The 17,328-nt window shown below is 44.5% G+C and overlaps 1 protein-coding gene across 2 annotated transcripts in view; it reads left to right on the top strand.

Moving 5' to 3' along the window:
- RIMS4 (regulating synaptic membrane exocytosis 4) overlaps window positions 1-17,328 on the top strand; it is a 69,315-nt gene that overhangs the window by 8,189 nt on the left and 43,798 nt on the right. Inside the window, exon 2 of one of the 2 annotated variants that reach the window (XM_006839265.1) lies at window positions 2,751-2,753. The exons of the other annotated variant lie outside the window; for it this stretch is intronic. Coding sequence (XP_006839328.1) covers window positions 2,751-2,753 — 3 coding nt within the window. The remainder of the gene's footprint in view (window positions 1-2,750; window positions 2,754-17,328) is intronic. 2 annotated transcript variants of the gene reach the window in all.

The raw sequence follows: 17,328 nt of genomic DNA on the forward strand, positions 1-17,328 counted from the left end.
GGCTGCACCTGGAAAAGGATTAGGGAGGATGGGTTCTTTGTCTATAGAACAAAGAGCTGTGAAGTAGCTAAGACATTTTTAGTTAATCCTTTGGAGAAATGCTTAACCTTACAACCTTCAGTCTTGGCTTTAGGAAAATACCCCATTTATCTGTGGATTGCCAAAGGCTCCAATGTATTAGTTTAATATATATACCTGAATATTAATATGAAAGCAATTTGCCATTAACTGCCAGTGGCCTCATTTGTTACACTCGGCCCTAGCGGGCCTCGAACCTCTGATTAGTCTTACACGGTCTGCAACACAAGGTCAGCAGTTCAAACCCACCAGCTGCTCCTAGGAAACCCTATACAGGGTTGCTATGAGTCCGAGCCAACTCCACAGCATTTAACAACAACAATATTGAGTTAGTTGCTAAGTGGCAAATAGCATCTAGGTGCTGGGTGTCTATTGGAGGAACAAGACAAATAGTTTCTAAGCTCATAGAGTTATGATCTGGGGTGGAGGAGACAGGCAACAAATAGGTAAACAATTAAAAATTAATCATTTATGGTAGCGTTAAGTGGAATGAAAATAAAACAGGTTGATGATGGGTTAGGATTACATGAGGTGAGGTCTTTGGGGAAGGCTTGCTGAGATGGTGACAACGATCCAGCTCTGGGAATCTGAGGAAGAATATTCTCTGCAGAGGACATGACAAGTGCAAAGGTCCTGAGGTGAATATGTTTGGGTGCTTAGACAACAGAAAGCAGGCCAGTTTGGTTAGAGAGAGTGGGTGAGGGCAAATAAGGTAAAAGACATACACGAGGAAAGATCATTTCAGCCTGGTTGAGGATGATAAGGAATACCAGAAGGGGAAATTGATGCTCAGACAGGGAAAAGGAAAAGTCTCCCAGTTGGTACAATCAGAGAGAGGTCAAGAATTCAGGCCTCCTGAACCCCTGCTTTCTTTCTTCATGTTTATTCTTTAGACATAGGCGACTCTGCCTTAAATGTGTAACGTGGCTTCCTTTTGCATTATCGCTGGATGGTACTTAGAGTCCTGGCCGGGCTCTTTCGATCCCTCTCCTGTCCTCGCGTCTCCCCTATTCCTGCTTTGTACTTCTCAGGCTGATGTAGCCATGAGAGAAGTTGGGAATCATCTGTAGTGGAGCAGAACTTGACTTTACAATGAGACAAACCTGAATTCCCACCCTGCCTCTGCTACTTCTAAACTGTGGGGCCTTGGGTGAATGACTTCACTTTTCTGATGCTTAATTTCCTCATCTGTAAAATGGGGCTTAATACTAGTAAGTAAGTACTTCAAAGGATAATTGTTAGGAATAAATGAAATAGTAATACTCACCAAGCCCAAGGCTCAAAGAGTGTTGTTGTTGGTGGTGATTGTGTGCTGTTGAGTCGGTTCCAGTGCATAGTGACTCTATGTAGGGTTTTTGAAGCTGTAAATCTTTACAGGAGCAGAAAGCCTCATCTTTCTCCCACAGAGTGACTGGTAGTTTTGAACAACTGATCTTGCAGTTAGCAGCCCAACTTGTAACCCACTACTCTAGTAGGGCTTCGTAGACATAGAGTAGGTATGGAATTAAGGTTTCCTCAGTTATGAGCTCTAATGCGGTAGTGTATTTAATAATTGGCACATGTTGTTGTTATTGTTAGGTGCCATTGAGTTGGTTCCAACTCACAGCTACCCTATGTACAACAGAACAAAAGACTGCCCTGTCCTGTCCTGCCCTGTCCTTACATTCATTGTTGTTTCAATTATTGCAGCAACTGTGTTAATCCATCTCATTAAGAGTCTTTCTCTATTTTTTTTAATGACCCTCTTCTTTACCAAGCATGATATCCTTCTCTAGGTACTGTTCCCTTCTGGTAACATGTCGCCAGAAGTACGTGAAACAAAGTGTCACCACACTAGCTTCTAAGGAGAATTCTGGCTATACCTCTTCATGACAGATTTGTTCATTCTTCTGGTGGTTCAAGATATGTTTAATATTCTTCACCAACACCATAATTCAAAGGCATCAGTTCTTCAGTCTTCCTTGTTCATCTTTTGCATGCAAGAAAGGTGATTGAAAATACTATGGCTTGGGTCATATCCACCTTAAGTTCTCAAAGTGACACCTTTGATTTTCTAACACTTTAAAGACGTCTTTGGCAGCAGGTTGCCCCATGTATTAAACGGTGTTTGATTTCTTGACTGCTGCTTCCATGGACATCAATTGTGGATCTAAGGAAAATGAAATCCTTGAAGAACTTCAATTGTTTCTTTGTTTATTTTGATGTTGCCTATTGGTTCATTTGTGAGGAATTTTGTTTCTGTTATGTCAAGGAGTAATCTGTACTGAAGGCTAGTAGTCTTTGATCTTCATCATTAAGTGCTTCAAGTCTTCATTTTCAGCACGCAAAGTTGTGTCACCTACGTATCACAGGTTGTTAATGAGTCTTCCGGTAATCCTGATGTTGTGTTCTTCATATAGTCCAGTTTTGCAGTCCACTGAAGAAACAAGGTTGTTCTTTGATATGAAGAATCCTTCCATTCTGCTTGGCGTTTTGGTCCTAGAAGTGGGTTTTTATCTGATGGCCTTACTTTTCTTTCCTTGATGCCTCCAAAGCAAACTGCTTGTTTGACATTCATACAGCCAAACTGTCTACTTTTTTCTGCAGGTCTTTCTTTCAATAAGCATCTTCTGTTCTCCCAACAGTTCTGGGTTGCTCTGCATGTCGTTTCATGTGGGAATGTCCCAACTCAGAAGGTTCTGAGTGTGGTTCAGGATTCCACCAAAGGCCCTGTACTCTACAAAAGCTTAACAAGAAGCCTATTTCCCTGGGCAAATCCAATCAGGTATAGGCTGTAGCCAGGCTTGCAGGCTTTATGTCATCATAATTCCCAGTATTCATTTCTATCACACTTAAATGTCTATTTTGCAACAGTAGGCAGGGGAAACCAATATCCTTAAGACTGTCAAGCACATAAACATTCCCCCCTCCCTTACTCCCTTACCCATTCAGCCTATGTCTTGATCCATGTATCTATTCACAGGACACCATTGTTCCAAGGTTGTATATAAGTCACTATTTCCCTCTATCCCATTTAGCCCATGCATACCTTCCTAAGTCTTCCCCTGTCTTCATTGGTCATCTGCCACCCTCCCTCTTCTTGTGTATTGCCCTCCCCCTCCTTGTATATTGCCCTCCCCATTACCTGAGCTAACATGTGTCTACCTTCTAGCCAGTGAGTTACTCTCCCCTCCCTCCTACCCCTGGTAACCATTAAAGAATGTTTCTTTTAATACGGAAACCTTTTCATAAGTTTTTACAATAATGGTTTCCTACAATATTTGTCCTTTTGTGATTGACTAATTTCATTTGGTGTAATGTCCTCCAGGTTCATCCATGCCATGAGGTGTTTTGCATATTCATCGCTATTCTTCAGGGTTGCATAGCATTCCATTGTATGTATGTACCTAAGTTTGTTTTTCTATTCTTCCGTAGATGGGCACTTAGTCTGTCTCCATCTTTTTGCTATTGTGAATAGTGCTGTGATGAACATTGATATGCATATCCTTTCATTTTTGACTCCTAATTTTCCAAGATTCATACTTTGTACATTCCATGTTTTGATTATTAATGGATGTTTGCAGCTGTTTCTTCTCATTCCAAGTCATGCCACCTCAGCAGTGAAGGTCCCCAAAGCTGTATGCAATCCATGTAATTAATGACTTTGAAGAGGTAGCTTTTCCCCTCAAATTTTCCCCAGTCATATTTTGAGTGCCTTCCGACTTGAGGGGCGCATCTTCTGGCATTCTATCAGACAGTGTCCTACTGCTATTCATAAGGTTTTCACTGACCAATTATTTAGAAGCAGATCATCAGACCCTCCTTCCTAGTCTTGCTTAGTTTGGAAGCTACACTGAAACTTGCCCACCAATGGTGACCCTGCTGCTATTTGAAATACCAGTAACGTAACTTTCACCAGCAACACACAAGTCACCACAGTACGACAAATTCACAGATAAGTGGTGGGCTTGGCACATGTTGTTGTTGTTAAGAGCCATCGAGTCGGTTAGTTTCTGAGGAGCAGCTGGTGGGTTTGTGCCACACCAGGATACGCTAACTCATTGGTAGCAGCCACAGCTATTGTTGTCTTGGTGGTTGTTGGTTTTACTGAATTAGAGCAGTGCTTCTCAAACTTGAAAGAACATCAGAATCATCTGGAAGTCTTGTTAAAACACAGATTGCTGGACGCTACCCCATACCAGGGTTTCTCATTCAGCATGTGTCGAGTGGGACCTGAGAATCCAGTTTTTACTAAGTTCCCAGGTGATGCTGATGCTGTTGGTCCAGGGGCCCATCCCTTAGAGCCGCTGGGTTTGAGAAAAAAAGCTGAAGGAAATGAAGGGGCTTTTCACACATGGGATACTTCCTGGATACCTGTGTCTTAGAGGTTGGGACATGGGTACCACATTCAGTACCTGGAATAGTCCTCAGGTGCCCCTATCTCCATCACATGGCTTCTGATCCAAATGAGCGTCAGCTACTGCCCTGCTTTGCGCTAAATTAAATGAGTGGGGCCCATCAATCCTTTTGGATGTTGTCTGTTCAAATGATAAATGAGACAACATGAATAATACATTAGGTCCTTGGGCTATTGGACTCAGATGACTCAGGGGGCTCTGAGGGGCTCAGGGGCTCCAGTCTAGCACCTTCTACCTAAGGAAACTGGATGTGATCCTTTTCCTATTTGGGGAAAGGCTAGGCTTTGTGTTTAAACCAGGAAGTTCATTTGAGGACAAGTCTCTACTGGGAAGAAGTAGATCAAAGGAACCATGGATGTAAAGGGGCAAAATGCTAGGAAATGCTACCAAGGGCGCTTACTGAGTTAGGTTATCAAGATGCTTCTAAGACAGGATTCCCTGGGAATTTTCTAGGGAAAGGTTGGGATCTAGCTCAGATAGGAGGCAGGGGGCCAAACCTTATAGTTTGACGAGATTCCCCTCCAGCCTCATAAAACTCAGAGTCTAAAGACAAAGGCATTTAAAAGTAGCTTCCAGAATGAACAGGAAATCTTTCCCAAAAGGTGCTGCTCAAAGGTGCGGTATTAAAAGAGCACAAGCTTTGAAGGCACGAACACCTCATTTCTTCTGCTTACCAGCTGTTTATCTTGACCACGGTATATAACTTTGCTGGGTCTCAGCTTCATCTTTTACAACATGAAGTGCATGATTCCTGCCTTCTGGGAATTAGAGATGATGTAGGTACAAAACATTGAAAGCCAACAACAAATGGTAGCTGCTGCCTTTACTGTGGAGTCCTTGTTGTTGTTGTTGTCATTGTTAAGTGTCATCAAGTTGAGTCCAATCTGTAGCGACCCTGTAGAGTGTTTCCGAGGAGTGACTGGTGAGTTTGAACCACCAACCTTGAGGTTCAAACCAACCTTGTGGTTGAGTGTTTATCCTACAGACCACACCAGAACTCCTGGTAACCAGTCAAAGCAGGATGAAAGTGTCAGCTGTAATTATTTTAGAACCTTGAGGTTGGAAATCTCTCTGAGGTCATCTCTAACAACTCCATGGAGACCCAGAGATGTTAGGTGCAGGTGAGTCAACGTCTGTTTGTGTATAACAACAAAACGTTGCCTGGTTCTACGCATCCTATGTCTGAGCCCATTGTTGCAGCCTGTGACAGTCCATTTCATTGAGGGGCTCTTTCTTTCTTTTTCATGGGCCCTCTGCTTTACCAAACATGAAGTCTTTCTCCAGCAATTGGTTTCTTCTGATGACTTGTCCAAAGTAGGCAAGATGAAGTCTTACCTTCCTTGATTGAAGGCGCAGTCTGACTGTACTTCCACCAAAGCAGATTTGTTCAGTCTTCTGGCAGTCCATGGTATTATTAATATTAATCACCAACAGCATAATTTGAATGTGTTAGTTATTCTTCGAAGATCCTGTTCTGTGGCAAAGCCAGGAATAGCACTGAGGTTTCTGGACTTCTTGGCTGCAGAGCCTTTTCTTTTCTCTGAGGTACCCTGCGACCTGAACTTTTGTAACACCTGTGACTTCATGTCCGTATCCTCACTTCCAGCACTTTGTGTCCCTGGTAAATGATGCCTGGAGTTGCCCCGGGAGTGGGTGGGAGGATGTATCACTAATTGGGTGGTCTGTAATGGAAATTAATTAGTTCTTCTGAAAATCTGTCTCTCTCTTTTTTTTTTTTAAGGAGGAGACATTTTATTTATTATGAACAATTTTGGATACTTAATTTTTATAGCATGAGTAAAAGGAAATTATGTAGGAAAATTGTCTAAAAAAAAAAAAAAAAGATATTAACAAATTTATACCAAACCAGTTGCCCTAGAGTCCCCTTAGAGTCCTGGTGGCCCTAAGTATATCAGAGCAAAGCTGTGCTCCATGGTTTAGAGGGTTTTCCCTTTTTGTCTTCTATTTTTAATTGTAGTTTGAATGAAAATTTACAGAATAAATTTGTTTTTCATTTAACAGAAGAAGTTTGCTGACCTCTGTTTTCCACGGTCTCCCAGCAGTCCTCAGCAAGACGATACCAATTGCCCTCAGGAGTAACTTGACTGATAATACAGTTTCCTGACTTTTTCCCATGTTTATACACATTTTGTTTCATGACATTGGTTTACAATCCCCTCAGTATGTCAGCACTCTTCCCGCTTCCTCCCCTGGGTTCCTTGTTTCCATTCATCCTTCCTTCCTACCCCTTCCTTCGTTCTGAGCTTTGTTTTGGGACAAATGCAGCCCTTTTGTTCTCCTATGGTTGATTGTACTGAAGAGTTCATTGCACCCTGGTGTTATTATTCACTTCATGTTGTTGTTGTTAGGTCCCGTTGAGTTGGTTCCAACTCAGAGAGGCTCATCTTTCTCCCAGATTAATTTCATAGATCTTTCTATTTTTTGTTCGAAAGTTGATCTCTAGGGGTATGTTCCTAGCAAAGCTCCACAGTCTTGGGGATTACACCAGTCTCTATTAGCCCAGCAAGGCTGGTCTTCTTTTATGATTAAAATTTTACTCCCCTCCCTCTCCGTCCAGGTCCAGGACCCTCTATTGTGATTTTTATCAGACTGGTTGGTAGTGACCTCAGAGTAGTGGAGGTTGGGTCCTGGTTTGTGACTGATCCATTGGTCCTTTGGACTAATTATTTCCATGAGTGTTTGAATTTCTTCATTATTCTTTGCTCCAAACAAGAAGAGACCAATAATTGCATCTTAGATGGCTGCTTGCTGGCTTTAAGTGTCTAGACAATACTCAACAAAATAGGATGTAGAACCCTATCTTTGTGGACTGTTTTATGCTGGTTGACCTAGATGCCCTCCTTGATTGTGGTCTAAGTCCCCAAGCCCAGTGGCTCATTTCTTCAAGGTGTTTGGTTATGGCTAAGAAGTTATCATAACTTCAACCCTGTATGCTCTACAATATTCTTTGATAAATGTGCAGCACACACAAACACATATGTAGGACTATCCTCTGTCAAATATATACTAGTGGGCATACTCCCATTTGCCTTCCCACATCTGTTCAGCTTGAATGTCTGCTCAACTTGTTGTTGTTAAGTGCCGTCAAATCAGTTCTGACTCATAGCAACCCTGTATAGGGTTTCTGAGGAGTGGCTGGTGAGGTTGACTTTGAACCACCAATCCTGCAAGTTCAAACCAATCTTGCAGTCCAGCACTTTAACCCGCAGCGCCATACCAGAACTCCATGTATGTACTCACAGATATTGTTTATTACTATTATTGTAGAATTGTGTATATGATGTTGTTGTTGAATGCCGTTGAGGTGGTTCCGACCCATAGTAACCCTGTATAGGGTTTCCAAGGAGCAGCTCGTGAGCTTGAACCACTGACCTTGCAGTTCAAACGGCTTTGCTGTCTGGCACATTAACCCACAGTGCCACATATTTACTATTTATCTTTTATTCTTGTAAACCTCCTAGTGTCTGTTTGCCATTGAGCACATTGTGCTGCCCTCCCCCTTATTGTATATTTATTGCCTTTCCTTTCACCTAAGTTAGTACATGTCTACTTTTTAGTGAAGGATCTCTGGTAGTGTAGTGGTTACGAGTTGGGCTGCTAACCTCAAGGTCAGCAGTTCAAAACTACCAGCTGTTCCACAGGAGAAAGATGAGGCTTTCTGCTCCTGTAAAGATTTACAGCCTCGGAAACCCTATACAGGGTTGTTATGAGTTGGAATAGACTTGACAGCACTTAACAACAACATTATTGTCTGGACTCCTCCAGCTGGCTTTGTAAATTGAAAAGAACCTAGTGTGTTTTGCTGCATGTATATTCAACAACAAAAACAACAATAAACTTTTAAAGAGAAACAAAGCAAAACAAAACAAAAAGATAAAGATGAGGATGTAAGGGGACAGGGAAACTAGATTAATGGAGATGAAACAACTAGAACGGAAATGCAATGTGAAGCACGTAACCAGTGCCGCTGAACAGTGTGTGTAGAAATTGTTGAATGGGATCTAAAGCTGTGTAAACCTTCACCAAAAGCACAATAAAATATTATTAAAAAACAACAACAAAAGATTACAGAAGACAGAGGGACTCTAGGCAGCCTTGTGGCACAGTGCTCAGCTGCTAACGGAAAGGTTGGCATTTAAACTCACCAGCTGCTATGTGAGAGAAAGATGTGATAGTCCGCTTCCATAAGATTTGTTACTAAGTGTTGTCTAGTCAGTTCTGACTCATAGCAACCCTGTTTAGGGTATCCGAGGAGCTACTGGTGGGTTTGAACCACTGATCTTGAGGTTAGTACTTCAGTGCTTATACTACAGTGCCACACCAGGAGTCCTCCATAAAGATTTACCGCCTTGGAAACCCTATGAGACAATTCCACTCTGTCCTATTGTATTTGTTTTCGTTAAGGGCCATTGAGTCGGTTCGGACTCATAGTGACCCTGTATAAGGTTTCCGAGGAGCAGCTGGTGCGTTTGAACTCTGGCCTATAAGGTCGCTGTAATTCGGAACCAATTTTATGGCACTAGGTTTGGGTTTGGGTTTTGGGAGCCTGAGACTCGTTTCTTGTGCAAGTCATAGATTGAAGGTGTGGAGGAGGGTTGAAGACACAGCTTGGGGTAGGGGTTGAAGACAGCCTAAGATGGAAGTTCAGCAGCTGTCTAACCTCAGTCCAATCCCACGGAGAGTGAGTGCTAAAGTACGGAAAGCCTTGCGGAATTGACTGACCATTTGCATCCCCATAACAATCATTGGCTGTGAACAGTCTCCAGCTTGAGGAAGACATAACTTTTTGGGCAAGGGAGCTCTGACCAGCTAAGGACAGTTGTCTAAAGAAGTGGCATCTGTGAGCTGTTAGTAGCCTCTACTCATAGCAGTTGTGAGCTGGGAGTTCTCCTTGGTAAAAAGATTTTGGGTGCGGCACCCTCAGGATTGTCCCATCTGCTGTCTGGGAGCCTTCAGCACCAGGGTGGAGAGAGCAATGTTGTTGCTGGTTGCCATAGAGTGAGCCCAGGAAACAAGAGTAGAACTGCACCCATAGGGTTTTCTAGGCTGGAATCTTTACAGGAGCACCTCTCTAGGCCTTTCTCCCATGGGGCCACTGGCTGGGTTTGAACTACCAGCCAAGCGCTTAGCTGATGCTCCACTAGGGCCCCTTGTGCTGAGCGATTGTTGTTAAGTGCTGTCGAGTCAGTTCTGACTCATAGCGACCCTGTGTAGGGTTTCCAAGGAGCAGCTGGTGGGTTTGAACCACCAACCTTGTGATTTGCAGTCCAGTGCTTATCCTATGTCCACACTGTATTTCACTACGCTGTGTCCACACTGTATTTCAGGTCCATGAGTGAGGCATGATCTGTGTCTCCTTAGGCAGGATGGAGAAGTCAAGTGCCAGAATGGCCTCCTGATTTTACCAAAGTTACACAGCAGGTGAGGAATGTGTGGAACAAGGCTTCCAACTCAGGCTTGACACCAACACGTGAGGTGGCCCCTGACGCCCCGGGAAGGGAGTGAGAAAGTAAGTCAGGGAAAGAAGTCAGGAAACTGTATTATCAGGCAAGTTACTCCTAGAGCAATTGGTTTAGTCTTGCTGGGGGCTGCTGGGAGACCGTGGAGAACAGGGGTCAGCAAACTTCTTCTGTAAAGGGCCAGGCAAGAAGTATTTTAGGTGTTGTGGCCTTACAGTCTCTTTTGCAGTTGATCCATTATGCCATTTACAGGCATGCCTCAGAGATGTTTCAGGTTTGGTTCCAAACCACCACAATAAAGCAAATATCGCCACAAAGCGAGTAGTAAGAATTTTTTTGGCTTCTCGGTGCATTTAAAAGTCAAGTGTGCAATAACATTATGAAGACGTTTGAAGCATTGTGACAATGACCAAAATGGGACACAGAGACATGAGATGAGCACATGCTGGAAAAATGGCGCCAATAGACTTGCTGAGTGCAAGGTTGCAGGTTGCAGATTGTCAGGAACCCTCACTTTGTAAAATAATGCAGTAACCTTGAAGTGCAGTAAAGTAAAGCGCGACAGAATGAGGTATGCGTATAGTTTGGAAAGCAGCTGCTGACACTGTATCGACGAATGAATGAGCCTGTGGTCCAGTAAAACTTTATTTATAAGACAGGCAGGATTTAGCCAATGGGTTCTAGTTTGTGGGCTACTGGGTAGAACATGTACCTCAGAATGATCCCACCCTGGAGCGCAGGTGCTCAGGTACTTATACACCAACTCCCAGCCATCACTGGCAGAGGCTGCTGGGAAGGAAAAAAGGGAATGTTGCCTGTTTTGGCAGCCCTCAGGGAAACAACTACAGGTACCAGAGATAGGAGGTGGACCCAGTGGGCTCGGTAGTACGGACCAGGGGATATGGGTCTGTGGACCAGTGGCATCACTCGTCATCCCTCGGGACACGTGGAGAGTATAATGTAGAGAAGGTGGCAGGAGAAACATGGAAGACAAGGTTTGGGCAGGGCCACATCATTATAGTTCCAGACTTCCCAGCCATTTTTTACTTCCAGGTAAAAACTTATTTCTCCATACTTTGTGGTCTAGAGACTCCAGCTCCACTTGAGTGATTTCCACACCTGGGATGTCCTCCCTGTCATCCTTCAGGGCTCCAAGGCCACCTCCTCCAGGCAGTACGCCTCTCTTTTTTTGGGTAGAGTTGGTGACGCCTCCTGGACCAGCTTGTGGCGCTTAACTTTTTCCTCTCTCTCCAGCACGTGGCCATTTGGCTTCTGTCCCTTTTCTACTGCCACACTGTGAGCCTGTCCAGGTCAGGGACTGTGTGCTTCCTGCCTGCATCCTACTCAGAGGGCACTGGTTTGGAAAAGGCAGAGCTAAATCCCAAGCTTCTTTTTGCTCTCCTTTCTGCCAGGAGCTCTGTTCCAGGTGCTACCCCAAGACAGACCCAGCCTGTATTCCTGTGAAGTATAGACTGTTGTGAGTGTGTGTGTCAGACAGCCAACCCAAAAGAACAAGGAATAGTTAGATTGTGGCTGTGGTAAGTGGCATACAAGACAAATACAGGGTGGCAGGAGAGCCTGTAGCAAGAACTGCTTTTGTGGCAGGGAATAAGGGCAGCAATGGAGGGATCAGCTAAAAGAGACCTGAGGGAAGGAGGGGAGGTGGGAGGGGCGTGCTGTAAAGCTAAGAGCACAGACTTGGGAATCAGTTATGGGGGCAAGGAGTCATCCTGGATTCTCAGTCTGTGTTGGTTTCCCCCCTCACTCCCTTTCCCTGTCACTGCCTGTCTGTCTTTCTTATTGCACACACATATGGAACTGCTAACTGTATTTTCTTCTACATGGCAGAATTGTGGGTAGTTTTTACTTTCTGCTTTGTGCTCTTTCTGAAGTTTCCAATTTTTCTACAATGGATGTGTCATGGTGAAAATTCAGGGCTTCAGTCTGGAGACTACACTCCCACTGGTAGTTGTATGACTTCAACCAATTTACTTAATCACTAGGTGCTTCTGTTTCTATCTCTGTAAACCGGGTAATGACAATGAACGCTTCTGTGGTACCCTCCTGTTCTGACGCCTCACCTCCATTGACTGAGGCACAGAGAGGTTAAGTAAGTTGCCCAAGACCACACAGCTAGTATGGGATTCAAACCTAGGCTCCAGAGTCTGAACTTAACCACTTGATTATACTTCCTGCCTCACTGGGTAGGGGTGAAAATTACAGAAGGACCCCTGTACATCCCTTAGTATGGTACCTGGAACACAGGCCGAGCCAAAAACCTATTACTGTCAAGTCGATTCAGACTCAGTGACCCTACAAGACAGAGCAGAATCTCCCCCATAGGATTTCCAAGGCTGTAAATCTTTATGGAAACAGATTGCCATTATTTTTCCCCTTCAGAGTGACCGGTGAGTCCAAAGCGCTGACCTTTCAGTTAGCTACTGAATCTTAAGCACTGCAGCACTAGGGTCCCTGACACTTAGTAAGTACCCTATACATTTTGCTGTTGTTAATTGCCATCAAGTTGATTCCAACTCAGGGTAACCCTGTGTGTGCAGGGTGGAACTGCTCTATAGAGTTGTCAAGGCTATTACCTTTTGGAAACAGATCACCAGACCTGGCTTCTCAGGTGCTTCTGGGTGGGTTCATGCCACCAATGTTCTGGCCAGTAGTCAAGCACTTTACTGTTTTCACAACCACGGACCCCTTATAAATATTGTTATTGGTAAGAGCCATTGAATCAACTTTGACTCATAGTGACTCCAAGAGACAGAGTAGCATTACCCCATAGAGTTTTCTTGGCTATGATACATATAACCATACAAGTAGCATTACCCCATAGAGTTTTCTTGGCTATGATACATATAACCATACACTTTGTGTCATTACAATGACTGCAGTGTCTTCCCCCCCCCCATGTACCATCAGTTACGAGTCCTGGTATGGCACTGTGGTTTAATGCACTGGACTGCAAAGTCAGTTTGATCTGTAAGGTTCAAGTTTGATCTGTAAACAATTCAAGCTCACCAGCCACTCCTCAGGAACCCTATACAGGGTTGCTAAGGGTCAGAACTGACTCGATGGTGCTTAACAACAACAACAGTAACAACCATCAGTTAACAGTACTTACCTTTATTCATTTTATTCCTCCCCACCGCCACATGCTCTGTAACCATCATGGTATAGTTGTTAAGTGCTGTGGAGTCTATTCTAACTCATAGCGACCCTGTATAGGGTTTCCAAGGAGCAGCTGGTGAGTTTGAACTGCTGACCTTGCGGTTCAAACTGACCTTGCGGTCCAGCACATTATCCTGCAGCGTCATACCAGAACTCCTAACCGCCATGGTGGTGGTGGTTAAGTGCTGTCTAGTCAGTGCTGACTCATAGCATCCCTGTATAGAGTTTCTGAGGCCAATAATCTTTATGGGAGCTGAAAACCTCATCTTTTCCTGCAGAGTAGCTGGTGGATTTGAACTGCTGATGACTTTGCAGTTAGTAGCCCAATGCGTAACCACTATGCTACCAGGTGGGGCTCCTTGTAACCATCATTTGTTGTTGTTGTTAGGTGTCATCGAGTCGGTACCAACTCCTAACGACCTTATGTACAGCAGAACGAAACACTGCCCGATCCTGGGCCAATCTCACTACTGTTGCCACACTTGAGTCCATCGATGCTGCTACTTGGCCAATCCATCTTGTTGGGGGTCTTTCTCTTTTTCTCTGACCCTCCACCTTACCAAACATGATATCCTTCTCCAGTGACTGGTCCCTCCTGACAATATGTCCAAAGTATGAGAGACGAAGTTTGGCCATCTTGGCCTCCAAGGAGCACTCTGGCTGTACTTCTTCCAACACGCATCTATTGGTTCTTTTGGCAACCCATGGCACTTTCAATATTCTCCTCCTATACCATAACTCAAAAGCATCAATTCCTCTACGGTCTTCCTTATTTACTGTCTAGCTTTCACATGCATGTGAGGTTATTGAAAATACCTTGGCTTGGGTCAGATTCACCTTAGTCCTCAAGCTGACATCTTTGCTTGTCAACACTTTAAAATGGTCTTGTGCAGCATATTTGCCTAATGCAATACGTCATTTGATTTCTTGACTAGAATGAAGTCCTTGACAACTTCAATCTTTTCTCCGTTGATAAGAATGTTGTTTATTGGTCCAGTGGTGAGGATTTTTGTTTTCTTTACAATCCATACCAAAGGCTGTGCTCTTTGATCTTCATCAGTAAGTCCTCTTCACTTTAAGCAAGCAAGGTTGTATCATCTGCATATCGCAGGTTGCTAATGAGTCTTGCTCCAATCCTGATGCCACGTTTTTCTTCATAGAACCCAGCTTCTCGGATTATTTGCTCAGCATACAGGTTGAATAAGTATGGTGAAAGAATACAACCCTGTCGCACACCTTTCTTAATTTTAAACCATTCAGTGTTCCCATGTTCGGTTGGAACAACTGCCTCTTGGTCCATATACAACTTCCTCATGAACACAATTAAGTGTTCCAGAATACTCATACTTCATAATGTCCATGGCTTGTTATGATCCACACAATTGAAAGCCTTTGCATAGTCAATAAAGCACAGGAAAACATCTTTCTGATATTCTCTGCTTTCAGCCAAGATCCATCGGACATCAGCAATGTCCACGACCTCTTCTGAATCCGGCTTGAACCTCTGGAAGTTCTCTGTCAATGTATGCTTGCAGCCGTTTCTGTATTACCTTTAGTAAAACTTTGTAGCCATCATAGAAGGTTTCATTTATGGGCTGTAATCTTCATGGGAGCAGATTGCCAGGTCTTCCATGGAGCCACGATGGGTTCAAACCACCAATCTTTTAGCGAGTAGTCAAGTACTTAAACATTTACAACACCCAGCAATTCCTCTATAAACATTAATCCTTATTATTATCACCAACTGTGCAACAGCCCTACAGTGGGTAGGGACACATGGCCTTTTGAAAGTCCAGGGAAAGGAGCAGGTGGTTGGTGAAGCAGCAGGCCAAGATTACACTGAGTCTTTAATGCCTCCTCATGGATCTTGGACTTGACCTTAAAGAGAGTTGGGGCCCCTGTTGAGTTTTTAGGCGGGAGTGACAGATGTAGATTTGGATTTTGTGAAGACCTCTCTGTCTGTGAGGGAGAAGCGTGGAACCAAGAGGCCCAGGGTTGCTCCTTTTGCTAAGAGCTGACTATCTTAGTTCTAGTGCTGCTGTAACTGAAAACCCACAAGTAGATGGCTTTAGCTAACTGAAATTTAGTCTCTCACACTTTCAGAGTCTAGAAGTCTGGATTTAGGGCACCACCTCTCTAGGAGGGCTTTTCCCCTGTCTGCTCTGGGAGAAGGATCTTGTCCCCTTTCAACGTCCGTGGGCCTGGCATCCCTAGGAGATCGCCATGCCCCTTGGCATCCGTCTTCCCCTGGATCTGGGCGACTCTCAGCACAAGGACTCTGGGTCCAAAGGATGCGCCCCATTTCTGGCTCTTCTTCCTTGGTGGTACAGAGGTCTCTTCCTGTCTGCTCGCTTCTCTCCTTTGACCTCTTGTGAGATCAGCGGAGATACAGATCACACCCCAGGGAAGCTGCCCTTACATGGGATCGGGGCTATGACTTGAGTAAGGGTGCTTCATCCAGTGATTGGCTGATTACATCAGACCACATCATGGGGGATGATATTACATCATTATGTAACTGCCAAATTACATAATGGCCAAACCACTAAGAACCCTGGCCCAGCCAGAGTGTCACATATTTTGGGGGAGAGGACATGATTCAGTCCATGACACTGACCATTCTAGGAGTGAATTCTCAGACAGAGTGACGATGATGCCCTGGTGTTTGGGCTGGCTGCGTGGGCCAGAGCTCAAGAGGCAGAAAAGTCAGGCGTGTGTCACCAGGCTGGTCTGGTGCTGCGGGGAGGCTGGGAAGTGTTGGTTTGCAGTCAGAAACAAATCACTCTCCTGGAGACAAGGCCGGGCCAATTCCTGCCGCGTTACATGATTAAATTTGTAATCTTCATTCTAATACTTTCCAGCAGTGAATAAAAACCAAATTTAAAATGCCGGCTTTACATTTCTGGAACGAAGCTCTTTGTCAAGAACTCTTGAAACCCATAATTTCTCTCCAGAGGTGCATGTCTACGTCTTTAAAAGAAATTAAAATAAATAAAGAAATGAAGGAAAAGCATCCTTTAGTTAAAGGTGGAGTTTGAAGGGTTGCCTATGACCCTGGCCCTGGCTAGGAATTAGTCTCCTGCCCCAGAAAGAGCTCAGAGTAGATCTGTCTCTGCAGATGCCCTGAGGCTGCCCAGGATACTGAAGCCCTAACTGTGACCTTTCGGGGAGCGGAATTGAGAGTAAGATGACGGAATTTCATGTTCACAGGTTGGCACATCTGAGGATTTGTGAAAGATTGAGGAAAAACCAGGCCACAGCCTCCAAAAGAATCCTGTGTGCCAACCTCTCTCGAGTTTTCTCAGGAGCTGCTTGGTGAGTGGTAGACCTGGCTGATGGTGGGATTGTGAGCTGCATCTTTCCCACCATTATCCCATGCAAGAAGGACCCCCTTTGGGGTCCCAGACATTACTGGGCCTGTCCAGGCCCCTCCCCACAGGTTGAGGAGACCATGGGCAAAGGGGACCCACCCTCCCTGGGGTCTGCACCCCTAATTCTAGGCCATATTCTGGTCCTAAGTCGGCTTCCCAGGTCTGCCCTGACACCCACCCTGAGCACATCCTCCATCAAGTTGATTTGCTCCATCAGTATTCGTGGAAGTGAGAACAAAACACAGTTGTGCAGAGTGGCTTCCCTGTGGGCTGCAGGTCTGGTGAGGGAAGAAGATGGGTGGGCTGCAGCTGAAGTCCAGCTCTCCCCTTCCAGCCACATTTAGCCACAGAGCTCTGAGGATTCTAAATTTGAACCTGTCCTGGTCTTCAAGGTCATTATGAAGATCTATTAGTCAGAGTGGGAGGATAGAACATGCTTTATTTAATAGCCTGATTTATAACTTTTTAAAATATTTAGAATCTATATAAGGACTTCCATTTGTACTCTTGCCCTGGACCCCACAAATATTAGGGGCACCATGGGGTATCCTTGGAATGTGAGTGAGAACAGCCCAGCCCAGCCCTCTTTTGTGCAGGGCCCTGTGCTATGCTCTGGTACAGACAGCTCACTTACACCGCATTTCTGAGAAAGGGGCATCTCTTTATTGCCTCCCTACCCCAGGTGGTCATGTTAAAAAAAGAGACCCCCCCCTTTGTTGTTGCTATCCAGGCAATTTCTACTTCTATAGATCCATATGACCGAGTAGAACTTCTCTATAAAGTTTGCTAGCTGTAATCTTTATGGAAAGGGGCTCTGGTGGCGTA

The sequence above is a fragment of the Chrysochloris asiatica genome, unplaced genomic scaffold (assembly GCF_000296735.1).
Source record: "Chrysochloris asiatica unplaced genomic scaffold, ChrAsi1.0 scaffold00023, whole genome shotgun sequence".
NCBI lineage: Eukaryota > Metazoa > Chordata > Mammalia > Afrosoricida > Chrysochloridae > Chrysochloris > Chrysochloris asiatica.